At 39.6% G+C, this 24139-nt stretch overlaps 1 protein-coding gene across 1 annotated transcript in view; it reads right to left on the bottom strand.

Moving 5' to 3' along the window:
- LOC129561981 (cytosolic beta-glucosidase) overlaps positions 1–24139 on the bottom strand; it is a 127259-nt gene that overhangs the window by 43709 nt on the left and 59411 nt on the right. Inside the window, exons 3-4 of the mRNA XM_055434896.2 lie at positions 20234–21030; positions 18883–19006 (exon numbers count right to left, since the gene is read on the bottom strand). Coding sequence (XP_055290871.2) covers positions 18883–19006; positions 20234–21030 — 921 coding nt within the window. The remainder of the gene's footprint in view (positions 1–18882; positions 19007–20233; positions 21031–24139) is intronic.

Raw genomic sequence — 24139 nt, 5'->3', positions numbered from 1 at the left:
CCAGTGGGAATCTGATGTAAGACACAGGAAACCCAAAGCCAGTGCTCTGTGACAACACAGGGGGCTGGGAGGGAGGTGGGAGCGGGGTTCAAGAGGGAGAAGATACATGTATACCTATGGCTGACTCATATTGATGTATGGCAAAACCATCACAGCACTGTTAATTAACCTCTAATTAATTTTGTTTAAAAAAAGAAAAAAGAGTAATTACAAAAACTTTGCAAAGCAAATAATACACTTGCAAGGTTTCCAAAGCTGGGCAGAATTCCTCCCTTACTAAACTCCCATCAATAACAGAGGGGACATCACACTGCCTGTTGTGGGGCTGTTTTCCTCTCCAGGCAAAGCTACCTAGTGAGAACCAAAAGGACTTTAGATGAACGCATTGCAATGTATTGATACTTGTAGCACCAGCCCCAGTGGGAGGTTCACAGCTTGGTACCTTCAGCCCAATACAAGTCAAACTTCCTTTCCAGGAGCAACCACAGAAACACCTTCCCTGCACAACTTGCCTTCCTTAGTAGCATACAGTTGACTTAGAGATGAAGCCTGCACTGCATACGTGTTTATATAGAAGGGGCTTGAGGGCATTATCCTGGAAAAGGGGAAATGTGGATAATAACTCCTCACATTATCACTTGGCCCAACCACCAGTCCTCTGTCAGCTGGAAAAAGCAAAAGCCTTGTACATCTTCCTGGTGTTCTCCATTTGCAACATATTATCTCCAAAGAGGAGAAGGGAGTGATAGAGAATGAGATGGTTGGATGGCATCACCAATTCAATGGACATGAACTTGGGCAAACTCCAGGAGATGGTTAGGGACCAGGAAACCTGGCATGCAGCAGTCCATGGTCATGAAGAGTCAGACACGACTTGGTGACTGAACAACAACAACAAAAATCTCCAAAGAAGGTAGAATTCCCCCAGCCCCTACCTTTAGTTGGAATTACCTTGAGTAAATATTAACCATGAATCTATTTAGATTACAGTTGCTAAACTTGTCAAGCACATGAATTCACCCAAACTCTGTATACCCTACAGATTTTCATATCGAGAGCATCCCCGACATTCAAGACTGCTGCTTGTGATTATGCAGGTTGTACTTTGCACAGCTCTAGAAAATATCCTTGACAGAAAGCCACTTTAGATTTGTTTAGTCTTTGTGATCAAAGTTTTCCAAAAAATGTTTTGAAGAGAGGGAGCTTCATTCTATATGGTACAAAGATACCACATGGGCTAAATATGGGACTGCTTCATAAACCCTCATGTAGGAAATGCCTTTCAAACATATGAGCTACTCCAAAAATAAATTAATTTTAAAAAAACATATGAGCTACTTAATGACATTCAGTGCAGCACTGTTTATAAAAGTTAGAAAAAATCCATCATTTTGACCCCGAAGATCTATCAGCAAGCAAATGGATATTAAATGTGGTCTGATCACATATCAGAATATCATAGTGCCATTTAAAAGATGATTTCAAGCTAAAAGTATCAACATAGATAAACCTTATAGAATGTAATATTGAAAGCAGCTATTGTGACACCACTTATATAAATACTAAGATGCACAATGTACAAATGGGTAATGGGTCCGTGCATTTTGTAGCAAAATGTGTATCTAATGTGCAATTTGATGTCCGTCATTTTCAGGATCAGGGTTATCCCAGGTGAGGGATGGAAGAAAGGAAATTTAGGAAGGGCACAAAAGGGCCTCACCTGGGTCAGTCATATTTTTTTCATGTAAAATATATGTGGCAAAATATTAATATTTGTTAAATCTAGGTCATAGATGTATGAATACTTGTATTTTTTTCTGTATGCTTGAAATACCTTTTTTTTTTAAGTGAAAGAGAAAAGAAGTGAAGCTTCATTTTCCCAAAGGAGCTACTATGCTTCTTCCCCTCTGATAATGAGATCCCTATTAGTCAGTGGCTTTCCACTTTTTCTTTTTTTAGCAACAGAGTCTTCCTTTCAAATGAAAATTTTTATGGATTTCTAATATATATACCCAATGAAAGCTGAGGTGCCCCCAGAGCCCTAATTTCTCACCTTCTCTCGATGCGACCTAACAGAGTCCCCAACGATATCTCCACAAAACCCAAGGCTCCAGAGCACACAATCTGAACACACTTGTATAACGAATGGTGAATCCCCTTTAACCCTGATGTCAGAAAGCTATGGGCCAGTTTTCAAGCTTTCTAGTCAACATCTATGTTCAGAACATTTGTAGTCTCCCTTTCCCTCCTATTTCTGACTTGCTAGCTGGCATTTGTTTTCATCAAGAACCTGAATGTAATAAAATGGCCTATCTTCAATAATTGACAAAAATTAATACCTCTCAACAAGTTAAACTGACATCTAACTGTCCTCCCTACTGTTATTCTCTGAATAACCAAGATTTAACAGTGTTTATGTTATTCAAAAATACTTTTTAAAATAGAAATACAAAAAGAAGATGATTTTTTAAAGAAGCAAATCTCCCTTAAATAAAATGAAAGCAATAAATGACTCAGATTGAATGCAATTACCTATATTTATAAGAGAATCCAGCATTAGGAATGTCAAAAGTTAAAAAATAATAGACTCATTTTCACAATATACAAATATTGAATCATTATATTGTATACCTGAGACTAATATAATGTTATATGTCAATTATATTTGAACAGAAAAATTCTAAATTAAAGAATAAGAAACATAAATTTCCCTCAACTACTGACCAATATACAGATACTCAATACCACATATTGGTACAAAAAGCTAGTGAAGATATTTCTTTGGCTTTAACTTTTTATATTAAGATAAATTTATTTCGGAGAAGGCAATGGCAAGCCACTCCAGTACTCTTGCCTAGAAAATCCCATGGATGGAGGAGCCTGGTAGGCTGCAGTCTGTGGGGTCGCTAAGGGTCGGACACGACTGAGCGACTTCACTTTCACTTTTCACTTTCATGCATTGGAGAGGGAAATGGCAACCCACTCCAGTGTTCTTGCCTGGAGAATCCCAGGGACGGGGGAGCCTGGTGGGCTGCCGTCTATGGGGTCACACAGAGTCGGACATGACTGAAGTGACTTAGCAGCAGCAGCAGCAAATTTATTTGTTCTGACAAGGAGATCTGATACTGTTCTTCTGAAGATGTCACATTTTCTTAAAGAAGTCTCCTCAATAAAACATTGCAGTTGACCATTCTAATATACCAAAGTTCAAAATCATCGCTCCCAGAAGATTCAATATAGCCCAGTCATGTAAGTAAGGTTTGTCAAACATGAAACATATTTGCAATAGTCAAACAGATATAACTGCTGTGGCTAGAGAAACAATGACAGCATTCCCATCAAATTGCCTGCTTTTAATACATGTTTATATAACAAGGAAAAAAATGTTACCTAGTGAGAGTAGTCTCAGAGACAGTGCAGGGTTAGAGTGCTAACTGTTGCTTCCTGGTTATGCACCCAGGCTCCCTGTCTTCACCAAGCATGGACCCAGACATCATCAAGGAAGATTCTATGCTTTGACAGGAGCACCCTCACCAATCCTGGCTTTCCACCAGGGCCAAGAGTTGCCCGATCTTGGAAAACAAAATTATCTCTTCACCAGCTACCCTGTCCTCGTTCCTCATTTAAAGGAAACAATCTACCTCCTTCTGCAGCCGCCACTGTACTCACTAAGCCCTGGGAGTGTCAGCTGGGGTGTGGAGGATACTGTGGGAGAAAAAAAGACTGTCAATTGGAAGGGGGAATTTCAGGGCAAGGCAGATATTTAAGGAAGGCAGTGTGAGGCCAGACAGAGGAGGACAGATGAATATTATGTTCTCTGGTGATCAACTAAACCTCTAAAATCAATCTGCTTGCCTGAAAATCTACCTTACCAAGATCACAAAGAAACAACACATTGATAAATTCTTAAAGACTTTATTTCTAACACAAGACAGTTCTTAGGCCATCTTTTAAAGCAGCACATGACATTACATGGGGGAAGAGATAAATGGAAGAAATGTGAAAAATTCAAAGAACCACAAAAATGATTAAATGCATAGTAAAGTTTTCATCAGGAAGGTTATGTAACCTAAAAAAGTCAGGTGAAGATGAGTCTAAAATAATTGGATAAAAGTAAAGTCTGATGAAACACCAAGACAGGTTGAATACTAATGTCAGTTGAGGTGCCCATCTCTAGAAATCCATAGAAAAAGAATTGACAGTCCTCCAGGTGAGAAGATTTAGTTACTCATCTGCACAAAATCAGATAGGATGACCAGGATTATGAGCTTGTGATCAAAAACACACAAAGGTCCTTGTGTAGATTCAGACTATTGTTTGAGAATATTTAAAGGTTAGTTCTAGAATTTCCACCAGGGAGTAATGTCAACACATTGACTTTGAGAATGGATATAAGGCCTGTGTGAAATGAACTCACACAGCAAATGCCCAGTTGATCCATAAAGAGTTTGGGTTCCAGCAACATACAATAAATTCTTTATTAGTTAGAAAGTCAGGAAATAGAGTGCTCCAGCTAATCAAATATTTTCCGTTAATTGTTACCACATGCAGAAGGATTACAAATTTTTAAAGAATGAGAATAAATTAAAATACACTTAACACTGAAACTAAACTGATTATAATTTAATCTTTCTCTAATTATTCAGAATGCATTTCAGGGTCATCAAGAAAAGCATAAATTATCAGTGCTTGATGACTGTGCAGGAAGTCACAGTTTTTCTAAAATCCTGGTTAATAGATGCTGGGTAAAAAGAATTCACTGCATTCGTTATCATTTGCGGGAGTTATGTGCCAAGCATTTTTCTAGGATATGAAGTATATCATTAATCCTCAGCAAAAATAAAATTTCACAGATGATGAACTGAAATTCATAAGAGTTAGAATAACTTGTCCAAGGGTACTCAACAGGAAAGAGTGTCAGAGCCAGGTTTTGAGGCAGAACTGTGTCTTTAAGGAATATGCTCTTTCACTATTTCAAACAAGGTATTGCATAAAAGTATTCATAAAATTTACTGCTTGTATGCATAAAACTTAAGCATAGTCAGTGGGTCAGAGTGTTCATTTTTCCAGACATGCTGAAGAATTTTTCTGAACCATTCTTGAGATTGCTACCATGTATTCATAATGGCAGAAAACTTTGGGCATGAAATATTTTTGTAGATTTTTTAAAAATAAAAGGCCAATTGCTCATTCAAAGGCTCAAGAATATGGCTCAAACATCTTTGGACTAAATTAGCATAGCCTCAGCCACAAAACAAAATGACTTATTAATATACTTAATATACATTCATTTACTCACATTTTATGCAATGACCTAATTTCTGTGTTAACCCACTCATATTTAACTGTGAAGCATATTTGACTTGACTCAGATGGTAAAGAATCCGCCTGCAATGTGAGAGACCTGGGTTTGATCCCTGGGTTGGGAAGATTCCCTGCAGAAGGGTATGGCTACCCACACCGGTATTCTTGCCTGGAGAATTCCATGGACAGAGAAGCCTGGCAGGCTACATCCCATGGGTCACAAAGAGTCAGACATGACTGAGTGACTTTCACTTTCATAAAAGAACATTTAAAATTATTTAAAAACTTTAGGCTGAATTTATATCTATAAAGGAAATGAATTCAATTTGAGATAGAAGAAAACAGTTATTTCATCAACAGATGTGATACATCCCTTCTCCCATCAGCTACTTTTGCATCCCAAACATTCACAATTTCACCTGAGACATTTATGCCTTCTTGTTCACCTGTATTCACAAACACCAATTAAAATTCTTCTGGGTTCAAATGCCTTCTGTTCCTCCACCCATAATGGTTTCACTTATCTCTAAAACAGGCAGTAATTCCCATAATGGAATTTCACAAACAAGGGGGGAAAGTGGCTGAACTTTGGAAGGGGTGAGGGGAATCCTCTCTGGCCATGATACTCTTTCATTAGCTAATCCCATTCACATCCAGGAGACTTGGCAGTTCTGAGATGACCCTCATCAAAGAGACTGTCCTTCCTCCCCTCCTCTGCACATAGCATTTCCAGATAAGCCTTAAGAGTTACTTTCTATTCCAAAAGAAACTATTTTCATCTCTAGCACCACACTGATATTTCCATCATGTTGAAGAAAATCCTACCTAAACAGTAACTTGGGGTCAGAGGATCCCTGACCAGAGTTAGCTCTTTGCTCAAAAGTTCAGAATAGAAAAACAGACTTCACATACATGAAGTCACTACACAGAATTATGGTGGGAAGGTAATTCTGAAATTTGATCCTTCCTTCTAATTCAGTATCTTACCCAGAGACAAAAGTTTCATGCTCAAGTAAAATTTAAAGAAAGTTAAAATTACTGCACTGCCTAACTGAATTAAATTACGCATTTATAGTGAAGCTTGAAAATCATAGTTAACTGTCTTAAAACTTGATAGATTAGGTGGTGCTTGCCATGATCGTGTTTTGAAAGGTGATTTCACTGCTCGTGATTGTAACTGCCATGGAGCTGTTCAGTTGGGAATTTTACTCTAATGCTTTGAACTGATTTGTTCATTCAATTTCCTCTCTGAGATTTTATTCCCTCCACAGTAACTTTGTTAAACTTGAATCTGAGGTGACCCTTCTGATTCTGAACTCCAAGGGATAACTTTCTCAGGGGAAGTAAAGTAAGGCTCATTTTCAATATGAATGAATAAAAAAGGAAACACCCAGAATGAAGGTCAAGAAAATGTTACCTGGAACTGAATCAATATCAATAGAAACAGTTCATCGAAGAGCAAGGGCTAATTTTATGTCCAGATAAAAAAAGTGCTCACATTTCAAATTAAGTAGCTGGATAAGAAGAATGAAGAAAGTTCTTTTTAAAAGACTATTAATTATAATTCCTTAGACTTAATTTTATAGCCTAAGAAATTACCAAGAGTTCTTATAAAATATGATCCTTGACATACACGCCTAGAAAGAATATTTGGAGGGTCACATAATTCTTAAACTGAAAGGATCCCAAATGAATAGCTAGTTCACCCCTTCTGTTCTTCAAACGAAGAAATTGAGGCACAGTGAGGAGAAGTGTACTTACAGAAAAGAAAGGTCAAAAAATTTTAGCATAGATTTCAATTACTGTCACAACAAACTCAAGTTTAACATCGAAAGGGTATAATTAGCACCCATGCATAATACCAATGCATGAAAATTATCTTAATAACAGGAAAAACAATCTATCATTTCTTTAAATTTTTCTTAAAAAGCAAAATGGTGGAATAAATCTAATACTTCATTGCAATTCCCGGGAGTAATTCATTTCTCCTGCTAATGTAGACTCAATCTCCTAGTCACTCATTAAATGTTTACTGAGCATTTACAGACTGCTAAGTATGGAGCTCAAAACTCCAAAACTGTATTCTGGTCAGAAATTTGTCTGAAAAACAAATGGTGATTAAAAGTTTACTACATACTGTTCCTGACTCTGAGTCTTTATACCTTTTAAAAACTTCCATTTTCTTCTAAAAATGGCTTTCTTCCTTCAAGGATTATAGTAGGCACTGTCTTCAAGAATCAAAGTGTTTCTCGAGTTCTATCTATTCAATCATCTTATTTAATAAATATCTAATTGTTACAGGGCTACGGGTGTACAAGGATCCTATGAATCAGTTACAGTATCAATGTTTAATATTTCTTTCATAATATTGTTGATTTTCTTACATACAGTGTCAATCTCTCTATTGGAATATATATATATAGGATGTAGTTAACCAATAATTTATCCAATTACAAGCCTGGGAAAGTTGTCAGAAACCATATTTATGTCACTATAGAGCACATGTCCAGCCTAAGCAATCTCAAAGTTATAGAATAAATATAGAGCAACTGTCCAGCATATTTTGAAGTTATAAACAGTAAGACCAGACCATAGTTGAGATTAACACTGCTTAAGGGCTTCCCTGGTGGCTCAGAGGTTAAAGCCTCTGCCTCCAATGCAGGAGACCCGGGTTCGATCCCTGGGTTGGGAAGATCCCCTGGAGAAGGAAATGGAAACCCACTCCAGTATTCTTGCCTGGAGAATCCCATGGATGGAGAAGCCTGGTAGGCTACAGTCCACGGGGTCGCAAAGAGTCGGACACGACTGAGCGACTGAATGGAATGGAATGGAAGGTCTAATGAGTAATGCTGCAAATCCAGAGACTCATTTTCTCAGTGTACCCAGAGTTAATACCCACTGCTGAACTCACAGGACTTTGATTTAAAGACATAATGTCAGAATAATAATTCATAGTGAGGAATATCCTCTTCCAAGATTTGGAAAACTCCAAAAGTTCCCTGAGTAGGAATGTCTAACACTTGGCCATACACTTTTCTCTCTTCTTTCCAAGAGCCCACAGCTGTCCAACGGAATGCACCTTAACACAGTTACCAAGACAACCCCTGCCAGTCACACTAAGAAACTCTACTTACCATGTTCCAAAGTAAGTTCTTAGATAACTAAGAAGCCAGGTAGTAATCAGGTTATTTTGCAGATCAGGAAACAAGGGCTAATGCAGGCAGACACATGGAGGCCCACATCACCTGGGCCCCAGGGAAAACCTGAGACTTGCACCTTCGCCCACTGCCAAGACTCCATTCGGTATCTGAATATTCCAGCATTGCTCTCTCCCTGAACAGGTGAAAAAAGTCATCATCTCTTCAAACTCATTTCCATTTCCTTTGGATATATACTCTGAAGTGGATTTTGCTAGATCATACGGTAGTTCTATTTTTAACTTTTTCAGGAACCTCCCTACTGTTTTCCATAGTGGCTGAATCAATTTACATTCCTGCCAACAGTGTACAAGAGTTCTCTTATCCCCACATCCTCCCCAATACTTATCTCTTATTTTCTTGATGATAGCCAAGAGATATATGAATTCCTATGTTTATTCACAATAATCAAGATATGGAAACAACCTAAATGTCCATCAAAAAATGATCAACAGATGAATGAATAATAGTGAAGTTGTGGTGTACACACACACACATGCACACACACACACACACAATGAACTATGAGAAGAAGGAAAAGAAATCCTGCCATTTTTAACAACATGGATGGAATTTGAGAGCATTATGCTAAGTGAAAAGTTAGAAAAATACAAATATTGCATAAAATCATTTTTTTTATAGAATCTAAAAAAGCCAAACTTGTAAAAACAGAGTAGAATGGTGGTTACCAGAGTCTGGGAGTTAAGAAAGATGTTGTTTAAGGGTACAAACTGCGAACTAAAAGACAAGTAAGTTCTGAGGAACTAATGCACAGTATGATGATTATAGTCAACAATACAGTATTATAAACCTTAAAGTTGTTAAGAGACTAGATCTTAATTGTTTCTACTACCAGAAAAAGGAAATTATAATTTTGTAACATAACATAGGTGTTAGCTAACACTAAGGTTGTAATGATACTATAATATATAAATGTATCAAATCAACATGGTATACACCTTAAACAATGTTATAGCTCAGTTATGTTTCATTTAAAGCATGTGTGCGCTCAGTCATGTCTGACTCTGAGACCCTATAGACTGTAGTAGCCCGCCAGACTCCTCTGTCCACAGGATTCTCCAGGTAGGAACACTAGAGTGGCTTGCTACATTCTCCTCCAGAGGATCTTCCCAACTCAGGGATAGAACCCACATCTCCTGTATCTCCTGCATTGCAAGCAGATTCTTTACTGCTTGAGCCACTGGGTTTTCATTTTAAAAGTATTACCATATTGTCACCTTGCTTATTTAACTTATATGCAGAGTACATCATGAGGAACGCTGGGCTGGAAGAAGCACAAGCTGGAATCAAGATTGCTGGGAGAAATATCAATAACCTCAGATATGCAGATGACACTACCCTTATGGCAGAAAGTGAAGAGGAACTCAAAAGCCTCTTGATGAAAGTGAAAGAGGAGAGTGAAAAGGTTGGCTTGAAGCTTAACATTCAGAAAACAAAGATCATGGCATCTGGTCCCATCACTACATGGGAAATAGATGGAAAAACAGTGGAAACAGTGTCAAACTTTATTTTTTTGGGCTCCAAAATCACCGCAGATGCTGATTGCAGCCATGAAATTAGAAGACGCTTACTCCTTGGAAGGAAAGTTATGACCAAACATGATAGTATATTAAAAAGCAGAGACATTACTTTGCCAACAAAGGTCCGTCTAGTCAAGGCTATGGTTTTTCCCGTGGTCATGTATGGATGTGAGAGTTGGACTGTGAAGAAAGCTGATCGCCGAAGAATTGATGCTTTTGAACTGTGGTGTTGGAGAAGACTCTTGAGAGTCCCTTGGACTGCAAAGAGATCCCACCAGTCCATTCTAAAGGAGATCAATCCTGGGTGTTCATTGGAAGGACTGATGCTAAAGCTGAAACTGCAATACTTTGGCCACCTCATGCGACGAGTTGACTCACTGGAAAAGACTCTGATGCTGGGAAAGGTTGGGGGCGGGAGGAGAAGGGGACGACAGAGAATGAGATGGCTGGATGGCATCACAGACTTATGGACATGAGTTTGAGTGAATTCCGGGAGTTGGTGGTGGACAGGGTGGCCTGGCGTGCTGTGATTCATGGGGTCGCGGAGAGTCGGACACGACTGAGCAACTGAACTGAACTGAACTGAACTGAACTGAACCAAATCCTTCCTTTTGTCCCCCTTTTGAGATTCTATTGACTCTATTCCTTATATTGGAAAGATAAGTCTTCTTCAGACAAATTATACTTTATTTTACAGATCTTTTACAGTTATAAAAATGCAACTGCACTTCTATTTGCTGCTACATCAATACAAAAACTACTGGACAAACTGCCCTAACAATGGAGGGTGAGTTTAGAATCATCTAAATAAAAATTTTTTAAGACTGTATAGTAGTATAAAATTCACTGGGTATGGGGTAGTGGAGGATCTTAAGTAATCACCCCCTTGAAGCAGTTGGAACTGAATTAAAAAGAAGTCCCAGGGACTTCTCTGTAGGGGCAAAGAATGCGATGGAAATAGAAGATAAAGAATGGTTTCTAATCAGGAAGCACAAGGGCAGATTCTCTGATGTATGACTGAGCTGCTGCTCACAGGGAATCTCCTTGAAACCTGCTCCCAGGAAGCAGATGTACGAGGTTCTGTGTCTCAAAGAGGGTGTGCCTGCTAAGTCGTGTATGTCCCTCATCATATCAGTATGGCCTCACTTGGGTTAAGTCTGATGAAGTAGCTCAACAATGGCAGTGTGTGTGTGTGTGTGTCTGTCTGTCTGTCTGTGTGAGTGAGTGATTTAGAACTCTGCCAAGCACCACACCAGTCACTTGGTCGTAGAACACATTCTCTCAAGCCCCTGAACTGATCGCACTCTCATGGGCCTTCAGAAACATGCAAGAGAATACAAACCATAGATTCTGAGACAGGATATGGATAATGAGCACCAAACCCTCCCCTTTGCAGTGGATAGCACTAAGGTCCAGATTATGTATTTTTGCCAGAGTGGTTGATATCCTTAAAGGTATAAAGTAACTATATCAAACATAAAACTAATATCTAACATTTTAAGGTATTCTGGGCATATGAATACATACATTTATTTTCACAACTGACTTTGAGTTAGGCAGAATGGGAATTAGCAGCAGTCTCATTTAACAGATGAGGAAGTTGACATTCAGAGAGTCCTAATGAGGACTTCCCCAAAGGCACACCCCTAGAACACAAGACTTAGTCTGCTTTCTTCAGACTCTGCAGACTTTCTACTCTTCTACCCTTCATATGGGAGAGGGATGACAAGCATGCTACTGAACAGATGTAGGGGAGAAGCAATAGAGGACAATCATCTGGCATGTTTCTCTTCAAAGTTTACTCTATAATCTCTGGTTGTCTGAGTTGATGTGTGGTCTGAGTATGTAGGTTGGTGGTGGTTTAGTCATTAAGTCATATCCAACTCTTGTGATCCCACGGACTGCAGCCCTCCAGGCTCCTCTGTCCATGGGATTTTCCAGGCAAGAACACTGGAGTGGGTTGTCATTTCCTTCTCCAGGGGATCTTCCCAGTCCAGGTAGCAAACCTGCATCTTCTGCATTGCAGGCAGATTCTTTACCTCTGAGCCACCAGGGAAGCCCTGTAGCCTTGCAGGTGGGTGGGATACAAATACAATGGAAATTGTTTTCTTCATGACTTTTCAAATTCCCCAAGTCTATACACTAGCAAGCTCGAACAATTCTGTGAACAGCCTGTGAATCTCCTTCTTCCTTCTCTGTTCTGACCTTGACTCCTCTTCACAGGCTCCATTCAGTCCTGCCGGGAGCAACAGTACTAAGTGCATCTGACATCCCAGCCTCCACATACCCAAAGCCGTGAGTTCTCCATGAGCTATAAGATGAACTGCTCCATGGGGCTGGGTTGACAAAGGTTTATCTTGAGAAGCAATAAAACAATAAACATGGAGTGGGACTCTATATTCAGGTTAATTGAGTCTCTATTCTGAGCTTGCAATGGATTTTTAATTGGTTCGTTTTTCCAAAAGGTCATTGTGTCAAACTTTGAGCCCTTTCCTTAATTCTTAGGATATTTTTTAACGCACATTTAGAAAAACACAGGTGCTTAACACATTTTGTCCAGTTAAATGGGCCTCTGCAATCTGAAATTGACATAGGCAGGTGGCTGCCAGATCTGCACCACTTTGGGAAATGGATGTATTTCTCCCTTCCCGGCTCTCCATTGGAAGGGAGGGAGGGAGAATGCTGACAGACAACAGCAGGGTGATTCTGAGCTCAGCATCCTATCTTGGTGGTATACCCAAGCTGCAAGATTTATAACCTTCTTGTTACAATACATCAGCTTCAACACTTTCAGTGAAGTCTTCAATAACTTCGATGACATCTTGCTGAGGGGTTTTGTCATTAAAAGCCTAAAGCTGGTCATTAACAAACCTTCTCTGCAATCATCTACCGCTGTGCTAACTCAGGCATGGATCTCACTGGAAAGTTGGACTGGCTCAGAAACTTTCCAGAAGGCTGCATTTTTTTCCCATGTGGGGTATATTTCTTTAAGAAAAGGAAATACAGTTCCCAATCATTTCATCATTTATTTCTCATTATCCATTGAGTAACTCTTCTCTGAAAGACACAACCAAATTCGACAAACATGTAGAAAGCTACTTCATGACAGAAACAGTGCTCAGGGCTGAAGATATGATTATTAAAAAGACACAGCTCCAACTCTCAAAGGGTTCAGAGATATCCCCCTCCCAAAATTAACTGTCATTTATGGAATCTTTCATAACATGCCAGACTCTGTATTTAGGCTTTATAAGGATTATCATGTTCATTTTTCACCATTTTTTTATTATCCCCATTTTTATTTTTATTTATTTTTTATCCTCATTTTTATTTATCCCCATATTTATTATCCCCATTTTTATTTTTATTTATTTTTTTATCCCCATTTTTATTATCCCCATTTAAAGATTAAATGACTAAAGTGTTGTTTGTTTAAGAATTCCCCCCAAAATCACTGAACATGAAGTGGAAGAATCAGGTTTCAAACCTGCATCTGGCCTGACTTCAAGCTAGCTGATCTTCTCCAAACAACAGGACGGGGCCAGGAAGAAGGTGAAGACCATTTCCATTGAGGAAAGACTGAGAGCCAGGCCACAAGGAGACACATGTTCAGCAGTGTGAGGAACAGGTTGAACCCAGCTGAAATCCGCTTTTAGGAGAGTTTACATCATGGGTCAAGGATCACCCACTGAGAATAACTTGCCTGGTACACTGTCTCACCTCCTCAGCATCCAGATTATTAAGCTATCCCTTTATGTGTTCTTGGGCTTCCCTTGTGGATCAGCTGGTAAAGAATCCTCCTGCAAGGCAGGAGACCTGGGTTAGGAGAATTCCATGGACTGTGTAGTCCATGGGGTCGCAAAGAGTCAGACACAATTGAGCGATTTTCACTTTCATTTATGTGTGCTTATATATAGACTTTATACATAAGAAACTAAAAGAAGCTTGCTCCTTAGGAAAAAAGCTATGACAAAACTAGACAATGTACTCAAAAGCAGAGACATCACTTTGCCAATAAAGGTACATATAGTCAAAGTTATGATTTTTCCAGTAGTCAAGTATGAATGTGACATTTGGACCATAAATAAGGCTGAGTGACGCCAAAGAATTGATGTTTTCAAACTATGGTGTTGGAGAAGACTCTTGAGAGTCCATTGGACAGCAAGGATATCAAACTAGTCAATCCTAAAGGCAATTAACCCTGAATATTCATTGAAAGGATTGGTGCTGAAGCTGAAGCTCTAATACTTTGGCCATCTGATGCGAAGAGCCAACTCATTGGAAAAGACCCTAATGCTGGGAAAGATTGAAGTCAGGAGGAGAAAGGTACGACAGAGGATGAGACGGTTGGATGGCATCACTAACTCAGTGGACATGAGTTTGAGCAAGCTCTGGGAGATAGTGAAGGACATGGAAGACGCGTGCTGCAGTCCACAGGGTCGCAAAGGGTCAGACACAACTGAGTAACTGAACAACAACAATATATAGACTTAAACCTGTCTGCTGGCACCAGAGCAGCCAAGACTGATGTAAATTTCATGAATATAATAAAGATTCAAATCATGTGATGAAAGCCTAATGCTTGGAAGATCACTGCTTCTTGAGTTTTTACAAAAATCCCTGTGACAGAACAATTCTAGCTACCCATTTGTTTGACAGTTGTTTCTGCTGCCAATTATTTGATATTTCACTTAATGTGGAATGGAAGGAGGTCCTGGCTGCTAAGTAGTTACTCCATAGGATTCAATCATAAATAGCCAGAGGGTCAATGCTACCAGCATTCATTAGGAAGTTTCCCATTTAAAAAAATGATGGAAAAATTGCAGACATGGCAGGGGACATTCTGTCATAACTTAGAGACATGAGGGGGGATAGAAATTTTTTCTAATGTCCTGGGATTCTATTTTTTAAATAATAATGAAAATAACTCAGGGTGATAGATATATTCTTAAAAGTGCACATTTGGCAACGATAACAGTCATTACCATTGGTTGAGGGCTTACGATGTGCCAGGCAATTGCTTGGGGTGTTTAGCACAATAGCTTATTAAATTAAATTTTTACAACTCTGCCAGGGAAAGTATTACCCCATTTTTACAGATGAACAAACTGAGAGTTTGGGAGGTTGAATCATGTGCCCCTAGTTGAATAACTGGAGCTGGAATCCAAGCCCAGTTAAATATTATTTCAAGTTTTTGTGTCTCCACTGTGTTGCTTTTCTCTTATCCATATCTACATTAATTAAAACAAAACCTGTTCAAAGGCATTTAAATAATGCAGTGATTAAAAAGGCATTCGCTGATTTCTCCCTTTTTTTCCTGAAATGACATTTTCCTCTTTTTTTTTTTTTCTCCTTTTCTCATAAGGAAATAGAAACATTAGCTTTCTTTTTACAGCTCAATTAATTGCTGTGGGATTTTACCTGACGAGATTAGTAAGGCCTTCAGGCAGACGCCATTGATCCAACTATAGTGTCATTCTGTGCCTGTCCATATGCATGATGTGGGAGGGAAGGCTTTGTCCCTGAGAGTCACAAAGCCATCATCCATCTGACTCCCTGGGTTCTGGTGGCCTCTCACCTGCCGTGCTGCCACAAATACCTTCCTCGGCTTGTTACTGCTTTTAATCGCTCACAGGGTGGTTCTTCCCAGTAAAGTGCTCTCCATTCAAGATCATCAGCATTACCTTGGAGGAGTCTCAGGAAATTGATCAGTTACTTCAGCTCCCTTCCTCTGATGAGAGGCAGGATATGGGGCATCTGAGCTTCGTCCAAGGTCATAGGACCTGCTGGCTCCTGCAGAGGCAGCATGAAACCCTTTCAAAGAATTTACGCAAGCCCAGGGCACCCAAACGTGAGGCAAAGTTTCCAGAAGTGTGGTGGGACAAGCAAGTGCTCTGAGTCAGAAAGCCCTGGACTCAGGGATCTTATCAAACACCAAAATAGTGGTAGTAATAATAATACTATACACATTCTGCCTTGTTTCAGCAAATATTACTTAGTAACTCTGTGATCTCAAGCAAATGACTTAGCCTCTTTGAAACTCAGTTTTCTCATCTGTAAGATAGGAGCAATGACCTCATCTCACTGTCTCGAAAATAAAATAATGTGATGGCCTCAATTAAGGCTCTTTTTGTTCCAAGTGATAGAAATCCAATCAGAATCAGGTGAACCAGAAAGAGCACTTAATTATAAGTAAAAGTAATGTCTCTCAAAAACATGTTTGCAGCTCAGTCTAAGAAAAATTGGAATTAGAAGCACAACTGTCCCCCTGATTTCTCCCTGGTTGCTTGTCTCCATTTCCCTGGGTGCACTGGTAGCTGTTCCCCACCCACCTTCTCACTACCCCTAAGCTTTACATGGAAAGGCATAGCCACCAATGGCCCACAAAGTTACATCACCTTGCCAATCCATGCTATGAGACAAGCAAACTGATTGGTCCAAATTCTAAATCCCAAGGAAGAATTGGGATCGCTCCACCTCAAGTCATGTGCCTGCATCCAGATCAATCAATTATCTGTTGACAAAGGTCAGTCATTTATTCCGCTTACATAGCTATCCCTATGGTAAGTCTAAGAATAAGGGCAAGGTGGGTATTTCCTAGAACGAAAAGGGACTAGTTATTAGAAAAGAGTTTCACTGCAGAAGAGAGAACATGTTCACTACAACATGTGAAAAATAGCTATTACTATATCCAGTCCAGAATAGATACACTTAATATAGTGTTTTCAGTCAATGTGTAGATTTCTACACATTTTGAAAAACTACATTTTCAAAAAATACAATATTATTTGTTAATTACAAAGAATAGAAATCATAATGTTAAGAATCAGAAGATAATGTAGATGCTGTGAATAATTAATGGTTTAAGTTCATACTTTTTACATTAATTCCACAGTACAATAGGAATTCAATAAGTTCAAAAGCAGGATTTCGCTCCTAACCTTATCTTCTCTCCTATCCCTCACAAACCCCAATCTTCTCATATTTTCTTCTCTTGCCTTCAGGTACTGTTCTGTCTTTAAGTTATCTTAGTTTGAGGGTTCACCGGTGAGTTTTTAGTGTTAAAGATCTAAGGCACTGTACAAATGACTAAAAATGACTTCAGAGAACAAAGAAATGTCCTTATATGTTAGCACTAAACAGAGCACCAAGATGGGAATGAAGAAAGACAATTTCTACTTTTTCTCTATTTCCCTAAAATACACAGAACAGTTTTGAACAAGTCCTTTGTGGTCCCTAGGGCATCCATAAATCTGATGATCATAACTAGCCTACTTGTCTCTTGAGGTGAAGTTGGGAACATTGGTGTATTAACTATGAGCAGGGTCATTTATAACCCACTCCAGTATTCTTGCCTGGGAAATTCCATGAACAGAGGAGCTTGGCGCGCTAGTCCATGGGTCACAAAGAGTCAGACATGACTTAATGATTAAATAGCAGCAGCAGCGGAGAAGGCAATGGCAAGCCACTCCAGTACTCTTGCCTAGAAAATCCCATGGATGGAGGAGCCTGGTAGGCTGCAGTCCGTGGGGTCGCTGAGGGTCGGACTCGACTGAGCGACTTCACTTTCACTTTTCACACATTAGAGAAGGAAATGGCAACCCACTCCAGTGTTCTTGCCTGGAGAATCCCAGGGACGGGGGAGCCTGGTGGGCTTCCATCTGTGGGGTCACACAGAGTCGGACACGACTGAAGTGACTTAGCAGTAGCAGCAGCAGCAGGGTCATTTATAGGGAGAAATGGGGAAGAATCTCAAAAAACTAGAGATTTCCTTTTCTTATCAGAAGATGAATTTCCACACAGAGGATGAATCTTTTTTGTGTGTAACACAAAAGAATGATTTTGCTTGTGTAAAACTGTAGAAATACAATTGCCCTCTGTCAATAAACCCCAGGGCTGGGTGAGGAATTGAGTCAATATATTTGAGGCTTTGGAAAGAAACCACTTTGTGTCACTTTCCAGAATTCCTTCTCACTGATTCCAGTATATTACTGATTTAGTTTGGAAAGAATAATTCCAGGACCTCTCAAACAGAATGAGGAAAAATAACTGCCTATCATGGTTTTACAAAAAAAAGGAAATTGAAAGTCTCATTTTCATTGAATTTTTTTGCTATGATATGATTTCTTTATAGGGAGGAGAAATTCAATTTATGAAGCAACAGTGTTCCAAGTGGTAGCTAAAAGGGAGAAATTAACTGAGGCAGAAACGTGTGTTACCAGCTTAAGATGATTCCTTCACATTTGTTTTCAAATATGAAAAGAATTCCACTGGGTAAAAGGAGTTACCAGAATAACAATATTGTCTTGAAATAAAATTCACAGATTCTATATGGCAAAAAAAAAAATGTCTGCTGTTTAGTTACACTTTAAATGAAATATGCATTGATTGAAGACACATACCACTTGAAAGTTTATTACACAAATGCTTGATTTTGGTCCTTGAAGAATTCTGCCAATTCATTTCTTGATAGTTAGGATATTAAAATATGCAAATAAGCATGCTCTAGTTGGTCAGTGCTGATCTATGTGTAATGACTAATGCTCTCTCCCAACAGCCACCACTCCTTCTATTCATGTCACCTTCACCCAGGAGTCACAAAATGCTGAAGACTGTCGCTTTTTACTTGATTAAATTTCAGCAGGTTGAAGCTACACCAAAATTCTCACCTTCCTCTTTCCTAAATACTTTTTACTCCCCCCTCTGTTAATTACATAGCTTTACACTGATTTACATGAATTTCAGCCTTCAAAATCATTGGTCTTTGCTGAATGCAAATAGGCACGTGGGAAAATCATATCAAGTTTGCACAATTGATCTTTCATCATTTCAAATGGTACCTTTGAACAGTTCCTGAAATGTCTGTCTGAAATACTCCCAGCGCTGAGTGTCATCAAAAGATGTGGGGTCACCCTGGGGAAACCCATTCTCAGTGATGTAAATTACAGGGTTATTATACGTATCCTGGAATGAGAAAGCGGAAGTTTTATTCCAAACAGATGTAGAAAAAAAAACTCATAAAATCAGGTGCATTACCCTCTATCCTCTCTAAGCTACAACCCCAAAACTAGTTTTCATCAAATTGCACTGACCCTATTAACTTAATTTTCCGCGCACTGACCTTTTATAACTAACAATGGAAAAGAAAAACTGTGCAAATATCCATGAAGACAGGCAAATGACTCTTGTTATAATGAGAAGACAGAAATATCTTTCTTCCATCAGCATCTGCTGATTGTCATTGCTCCTTAACCCCTTGGTCCCCTTCTCCCCAGCAGCTATATTCTCTATCACCCCGATAGCAGGAATCCTAAAAAACTGATAACTTAAAATTTTCATTTCAGCTACCTAGATGCCATTCAGTGTAACAGAGACCCAAAAAGGATTCAGCTATTGCAAACCCCTATCATGCCTTTTTAGAGAAGACAATGGCACCCCACTCCAGTACTCTTGCCTGGAAAATCCCACAGATGGAGGAGCCTGGTAGGCTGCAGTCCATGGGGTCGCGAAGAGTCAGACACGACTGAGCAACTTCACTTTTCACTTTCATGCACTGGAGAAGGAAATGGCAACCCACTCCAGTGTTCTTGCCTGGAGAATCCCAGGGACGGGGGAGCCTGGTGGGCTGCCGTCTATGGGGTTGCACAGAGTCGGACACGACTGAAGCGACTTAGCAGCAGCAGCAGCATTATGCCTTTTAATAACTCAATTGTAACCCCAGCCTGAAAAATATGTCCAAGGTACTACTGTAGCTACAACTGAATTTAACAGCAAATCCTAAGTCTAATCATGGCTTTGAAGCCCTTTGTCCTTGGTTGCTCAGACAGTAAAGCATCTGCCTGTAATGCAGGAGACCCAGGTTTGATCCCTGGATCAGGAAGAATCCCTGGAGAAGGGAATGGCAACCCCACTCCAGTATTCTTGCCTGGAGAATTCCATGGACAGAGAAGCCCGGCAGGCTACATACAGTCCATGGGGTCACAGAGTTGGACACAACTGAGCAACTAACACTACTATCAGCTAATCGTCCCTCATTGACTTAAATCCCAGTCACCTCTTCCCAGGCCAACAAACATATATGCTATTGCCTAAAGCATTCATTGTTCAGGTCTTTATACACATAGACATATGCCCATCTTCCCATCTTTCCACGTTTGGGTACACATGGATGCAAACAAATAGTGCATTTACCTTAATGTATTTCAGTAGCTTACGTATTCCCCATGGCACCACACAGACCCAATTCAAACTTATCCAAGATGGGTCTGGAAAAACTTCAACCTCCACATCCTGAAGTAAACCCAGTTCTCCTTTCTTGTTCTCCTGGTTTTTGACTAAGCATGTCGTGTAATATTGCACAGCAAAGAAATCAGCAGTGCCTTTGATCATTCTCTTCTCTTCTTCCGTAAATTCTGGAAGCCGTGATGATGAGTAGCCCTGCTTTTTACTCATGAGGGCAACCTGAGACTTGACAACTTCAGGATAATCGCCATCGATAAATATGGGTTTAGCAAAGAAGTCCAACTGGAATGCCACGACTCTTTTAACTGCTTCCTGGTCAGACACTGAGTAGGGTTCTGCTGGTTCTGCCCAGACAGCAAAAATTGATAGAGATACTATGCCCTTCTGCTCTTTTCGGAATAAGGAATCATAGCTGTGCCAGGATCTGGCATGAGCTTTAATCAAATTATGAGCTGCCTGATAAGCTTTAGTTCCAACATGAGGCACACCAGGAGGAAATACACCAAACTCATATGCCATCACAGCAAAAATATTAGGCTCGTTTATGGTGATCCACTGCTTGACTCGATCCCCAAACGTACTGAAGCAAAACCGGGCATATTTGTCGAAGGATTCGATGATTGCCTCTGAGAGCCAACCTCCTTGATCTTCCAAGGCCTGAGGCAAATCAAAGTGGTAGAGGGTCACGATGGGTGTGACCCCATTTGTTAACAAATCATCAATGATCTTGTTATAATAGTCAATTCCTAGGAGAAAAATAAAAGAAAGTATGAGGAGAAAAGTCATCTTCATTATGCTGACAATAAATAAGGATTGGGAGAGGATCGGGAATAATAATTTTCTAAAAAACTTAAATCCAAAATAAGGTTTATAACTTCCTACCTATAATCAGTTAAAGGTTGGAAGGAAACATGAAGTCCAAGGAAGACTGGCTGATCCGAGATAAGAGAATGTGACGGGGTGACACAATTATGGAAGCTGTTACATTCTGAAAGGGATTCATTTGGACAGGTTGCTATCACATAACTTTGTGCCAGTGGGGCACTTACTGAAATTATTTTATATGTTGGGTGGGGGGATAAATTTGGAGTTTGGGATTAACATATACATAGTACTCTATATAAAACAGATAACCAAAAAGGACCTACTGTAGAGTCCAGGAAACAATAGTCTCTAAGGAAAAAGAATCTGAAAAAGAATATATATATTCTTATATATATATATATATAACACATATATATATTCTTATATACATATATAACACATATATGTATATGTAACTGAATCACTTTGCCATACATCTGAAACTAACATTGCATTGTAAATCAACTATACTTCAATTAAAATTTTAAACTTACATACTCATATTTTAAAAAGAAACTATTCTTTGCCTGTTTGCATGTTTGACTTTTTGCTCAATTCCACTAGAACTGTTGTTATTGCTGTTGTTCGGTCATGTCCAACTCTTTGCCACCACATGGACTGCAGCATACCACTCTTCCATGTCCTTCACCATTTCCTGAAGCTTGCTCAAACTCTTGTTCATCAAGTCTGTGATGCCATCCAACCATCTCATTCTCTGTCAGACCCTCCTGCTTCTGCCTTCAATCTCTCCTGGCATCAGAGTCTATTCCAGTGAGTCAGCTCTTTATATCAGATGGTCAAAGCATTTGGACTTCAGCTTCAGCCTCACTCCTTAAAATGAATATTCAGGATTGATTTCCTTTAGGATTGACTGGTTTGATCTCCTTGCAGTACAAGGGACTCTCAAGAGTCTTCTCCAACACCACTGCTTGAAAGCATCAATTTTTCAGTGGTGTTCACCTTCTTTATGGTCCAACTCTCACATCTATACTTGAATACTGGAAAAGCCATAGCTTTGACTAGATGAGCCTTAGTCAGCAAAGTGATGTCTCTGGTTTTTAATACACTGTCTAAGTTGGTCATAGCTTTTCTTCCAAGAAGCAAGCATCTTTTAATTTCATGACTACAGTCACCATCTGCAGTTGTTTTGGAGCCCCCAAAAATAAAGTCTGTCACTGTTTCCATTGTTTCCCCATCTATTTGCATGAAGCAATAGGACCAGATGCTGTGATCTTCATTTTTTGAATGTTGGGTTTTAAGCTAGCTTTCTCCTCTTCTCCTTCACCTTCATCAAGAGGCTCTTTAGGTCCTCTTAGCTTTCTGCCATAAGAGCAGTGTCATCTGCATGTCTAAGGTTATTGATACTTCTCCCAGCAATCCTGATTCTGGCTTGTGCTTCCCCTAGCCCAGCATTTCACTGATGTACTCTGCATTAAAGTTAAATAAGCAGGGTTACAGTAAACAGCCTTGATGTACTCCTTTCTCAATTTTGAACCAGTCCATTGTTTCATGTCCTGTTCTAACTGTTGTTTCTTGATCTGAATACAGGTTTCTCAGGAAACAGATAAGGTGGTCTGGCATTCCCATCACTTGAAGAATTTTCCAGTTTGTTGTGATCCACACAGTCAAAGGCTTTAGCATAGTCAATGAAGCAAAAGTAGATGCTTTTCTGGAACTCTTGCTTTTTCAATGACCCAACAGATGTTGGCAATTTTATCTCTGGTTCCTCTGCCTTTTCTAAATCCAGCTTGAACATCTGGAAGTTCTCGGTTCACATACTGTTGAAGCCTGGCTTGGAAAATTTTGAGCATTACTTTGCTACCATGTGAAATGAGTGCAATTGTGTGATAGTTTGAACATTCTTTGGCACTGCCTTTCTTTGGGGCTGGAATGAAAACTGACCTTTTCCAGTCCTGTGGCCACTGCTGTGTTTTCCAAATTTGCTGGCCTATTGAGTGCAGCACTTTCAGAGCATCATCTTTCAGGATTTGAAATAGCTCAGCTGGAATCCCATCACCTCCACTAGCTTTGTTCGTAGTGATGCTTCCTAAGGCCCACTTGACTTTGCATTCCAGAATGTCTGGCTCTAGGTGAGTTATCACACCATCGTGTGATTGTATGACCCATCATTATCTGAGTCATTAAAATCTTTTTTGTATAGTTCTTCTGTGTATTCTTGCCACCTCTTCTTAATATATTCTGCCTCGGTTAGGTCATGAGCCTTGTCTAATTTACATCTGGACCCCCCAAATCCTGGGACAATAAATAGCAGAAACCTAGTAGAGACTCAATAAATAGCTTTTGAGTGAATGAATAGATTTCAACAATATACAACATAAAGTAAAGAAGTTTAATGCAATGACTGCCTTAGTGCTTCTACAGACAGGTCAGTCTTACAAGTCTAAGAAAAGAGATTCACTGAGCATGGACAAGGGCTCAGCATCAGTCCCAGGGTTTGAATTACAAAGACAGAAAGCTAGGAGTTTGACACATTAAAGAACTTCCCATTGGAGAGTTTGCTCTAAATTTCTGACATAATCCATAGGAATACCTGGGCTTCCCTGTTGGCTCAGATGGTAAGGAAACTGGCTGCAATGCAGGACACCCAGGTTCGATCCTTGGGTTGGGAAGATCCCCTAGAGAAGAGAATAGCAACCCACTCCAGTATCTTGCCTGGAGAATTCCATGAACAGAAGAGACTGGTTGGCTACAGTCCATGTTGTCACAAAGAGTCAGACATGTTTGAGTGACTAAGCACAGCACAGCACATGATTATATGTCTAAGAGTATGGAGGGAAAAAGAGGAGATATATGTATATGTATCGCTGATTCACTTTCCTGTACAGTAGAAACTAAGAAAACATTGCAAAGCAACTATTTCCTGATGGCTGTGCCTGCAATGCAGGAGATCCAGGTTCAGTGACTGGGTTGCGAAGATCCCCTGGAGAAGGCTGCTGCTGCTGCTGCTGCTAAGTCACTTCGGTCGTGTCC

The sequence above is a fragment of the Moschus berezovskii genome, chromosome 5, assembly GCF_049115385.1.
Source record: "Moschus berezovskii isolate FMDL1 chromosome 5, NW_MosBer_1.0, whole genome shotgun sequence".
In the NCBI taxonomy this organism is placed as follows: Eukaryota; Metazoa; Chordata; class Mammalia; order Artiodactyla; family Moschidae; genus Moschus; species Moschus berezovskii.
This window is presented reverse-complemented; position numbering and strand designations above follow the sequence as displayed.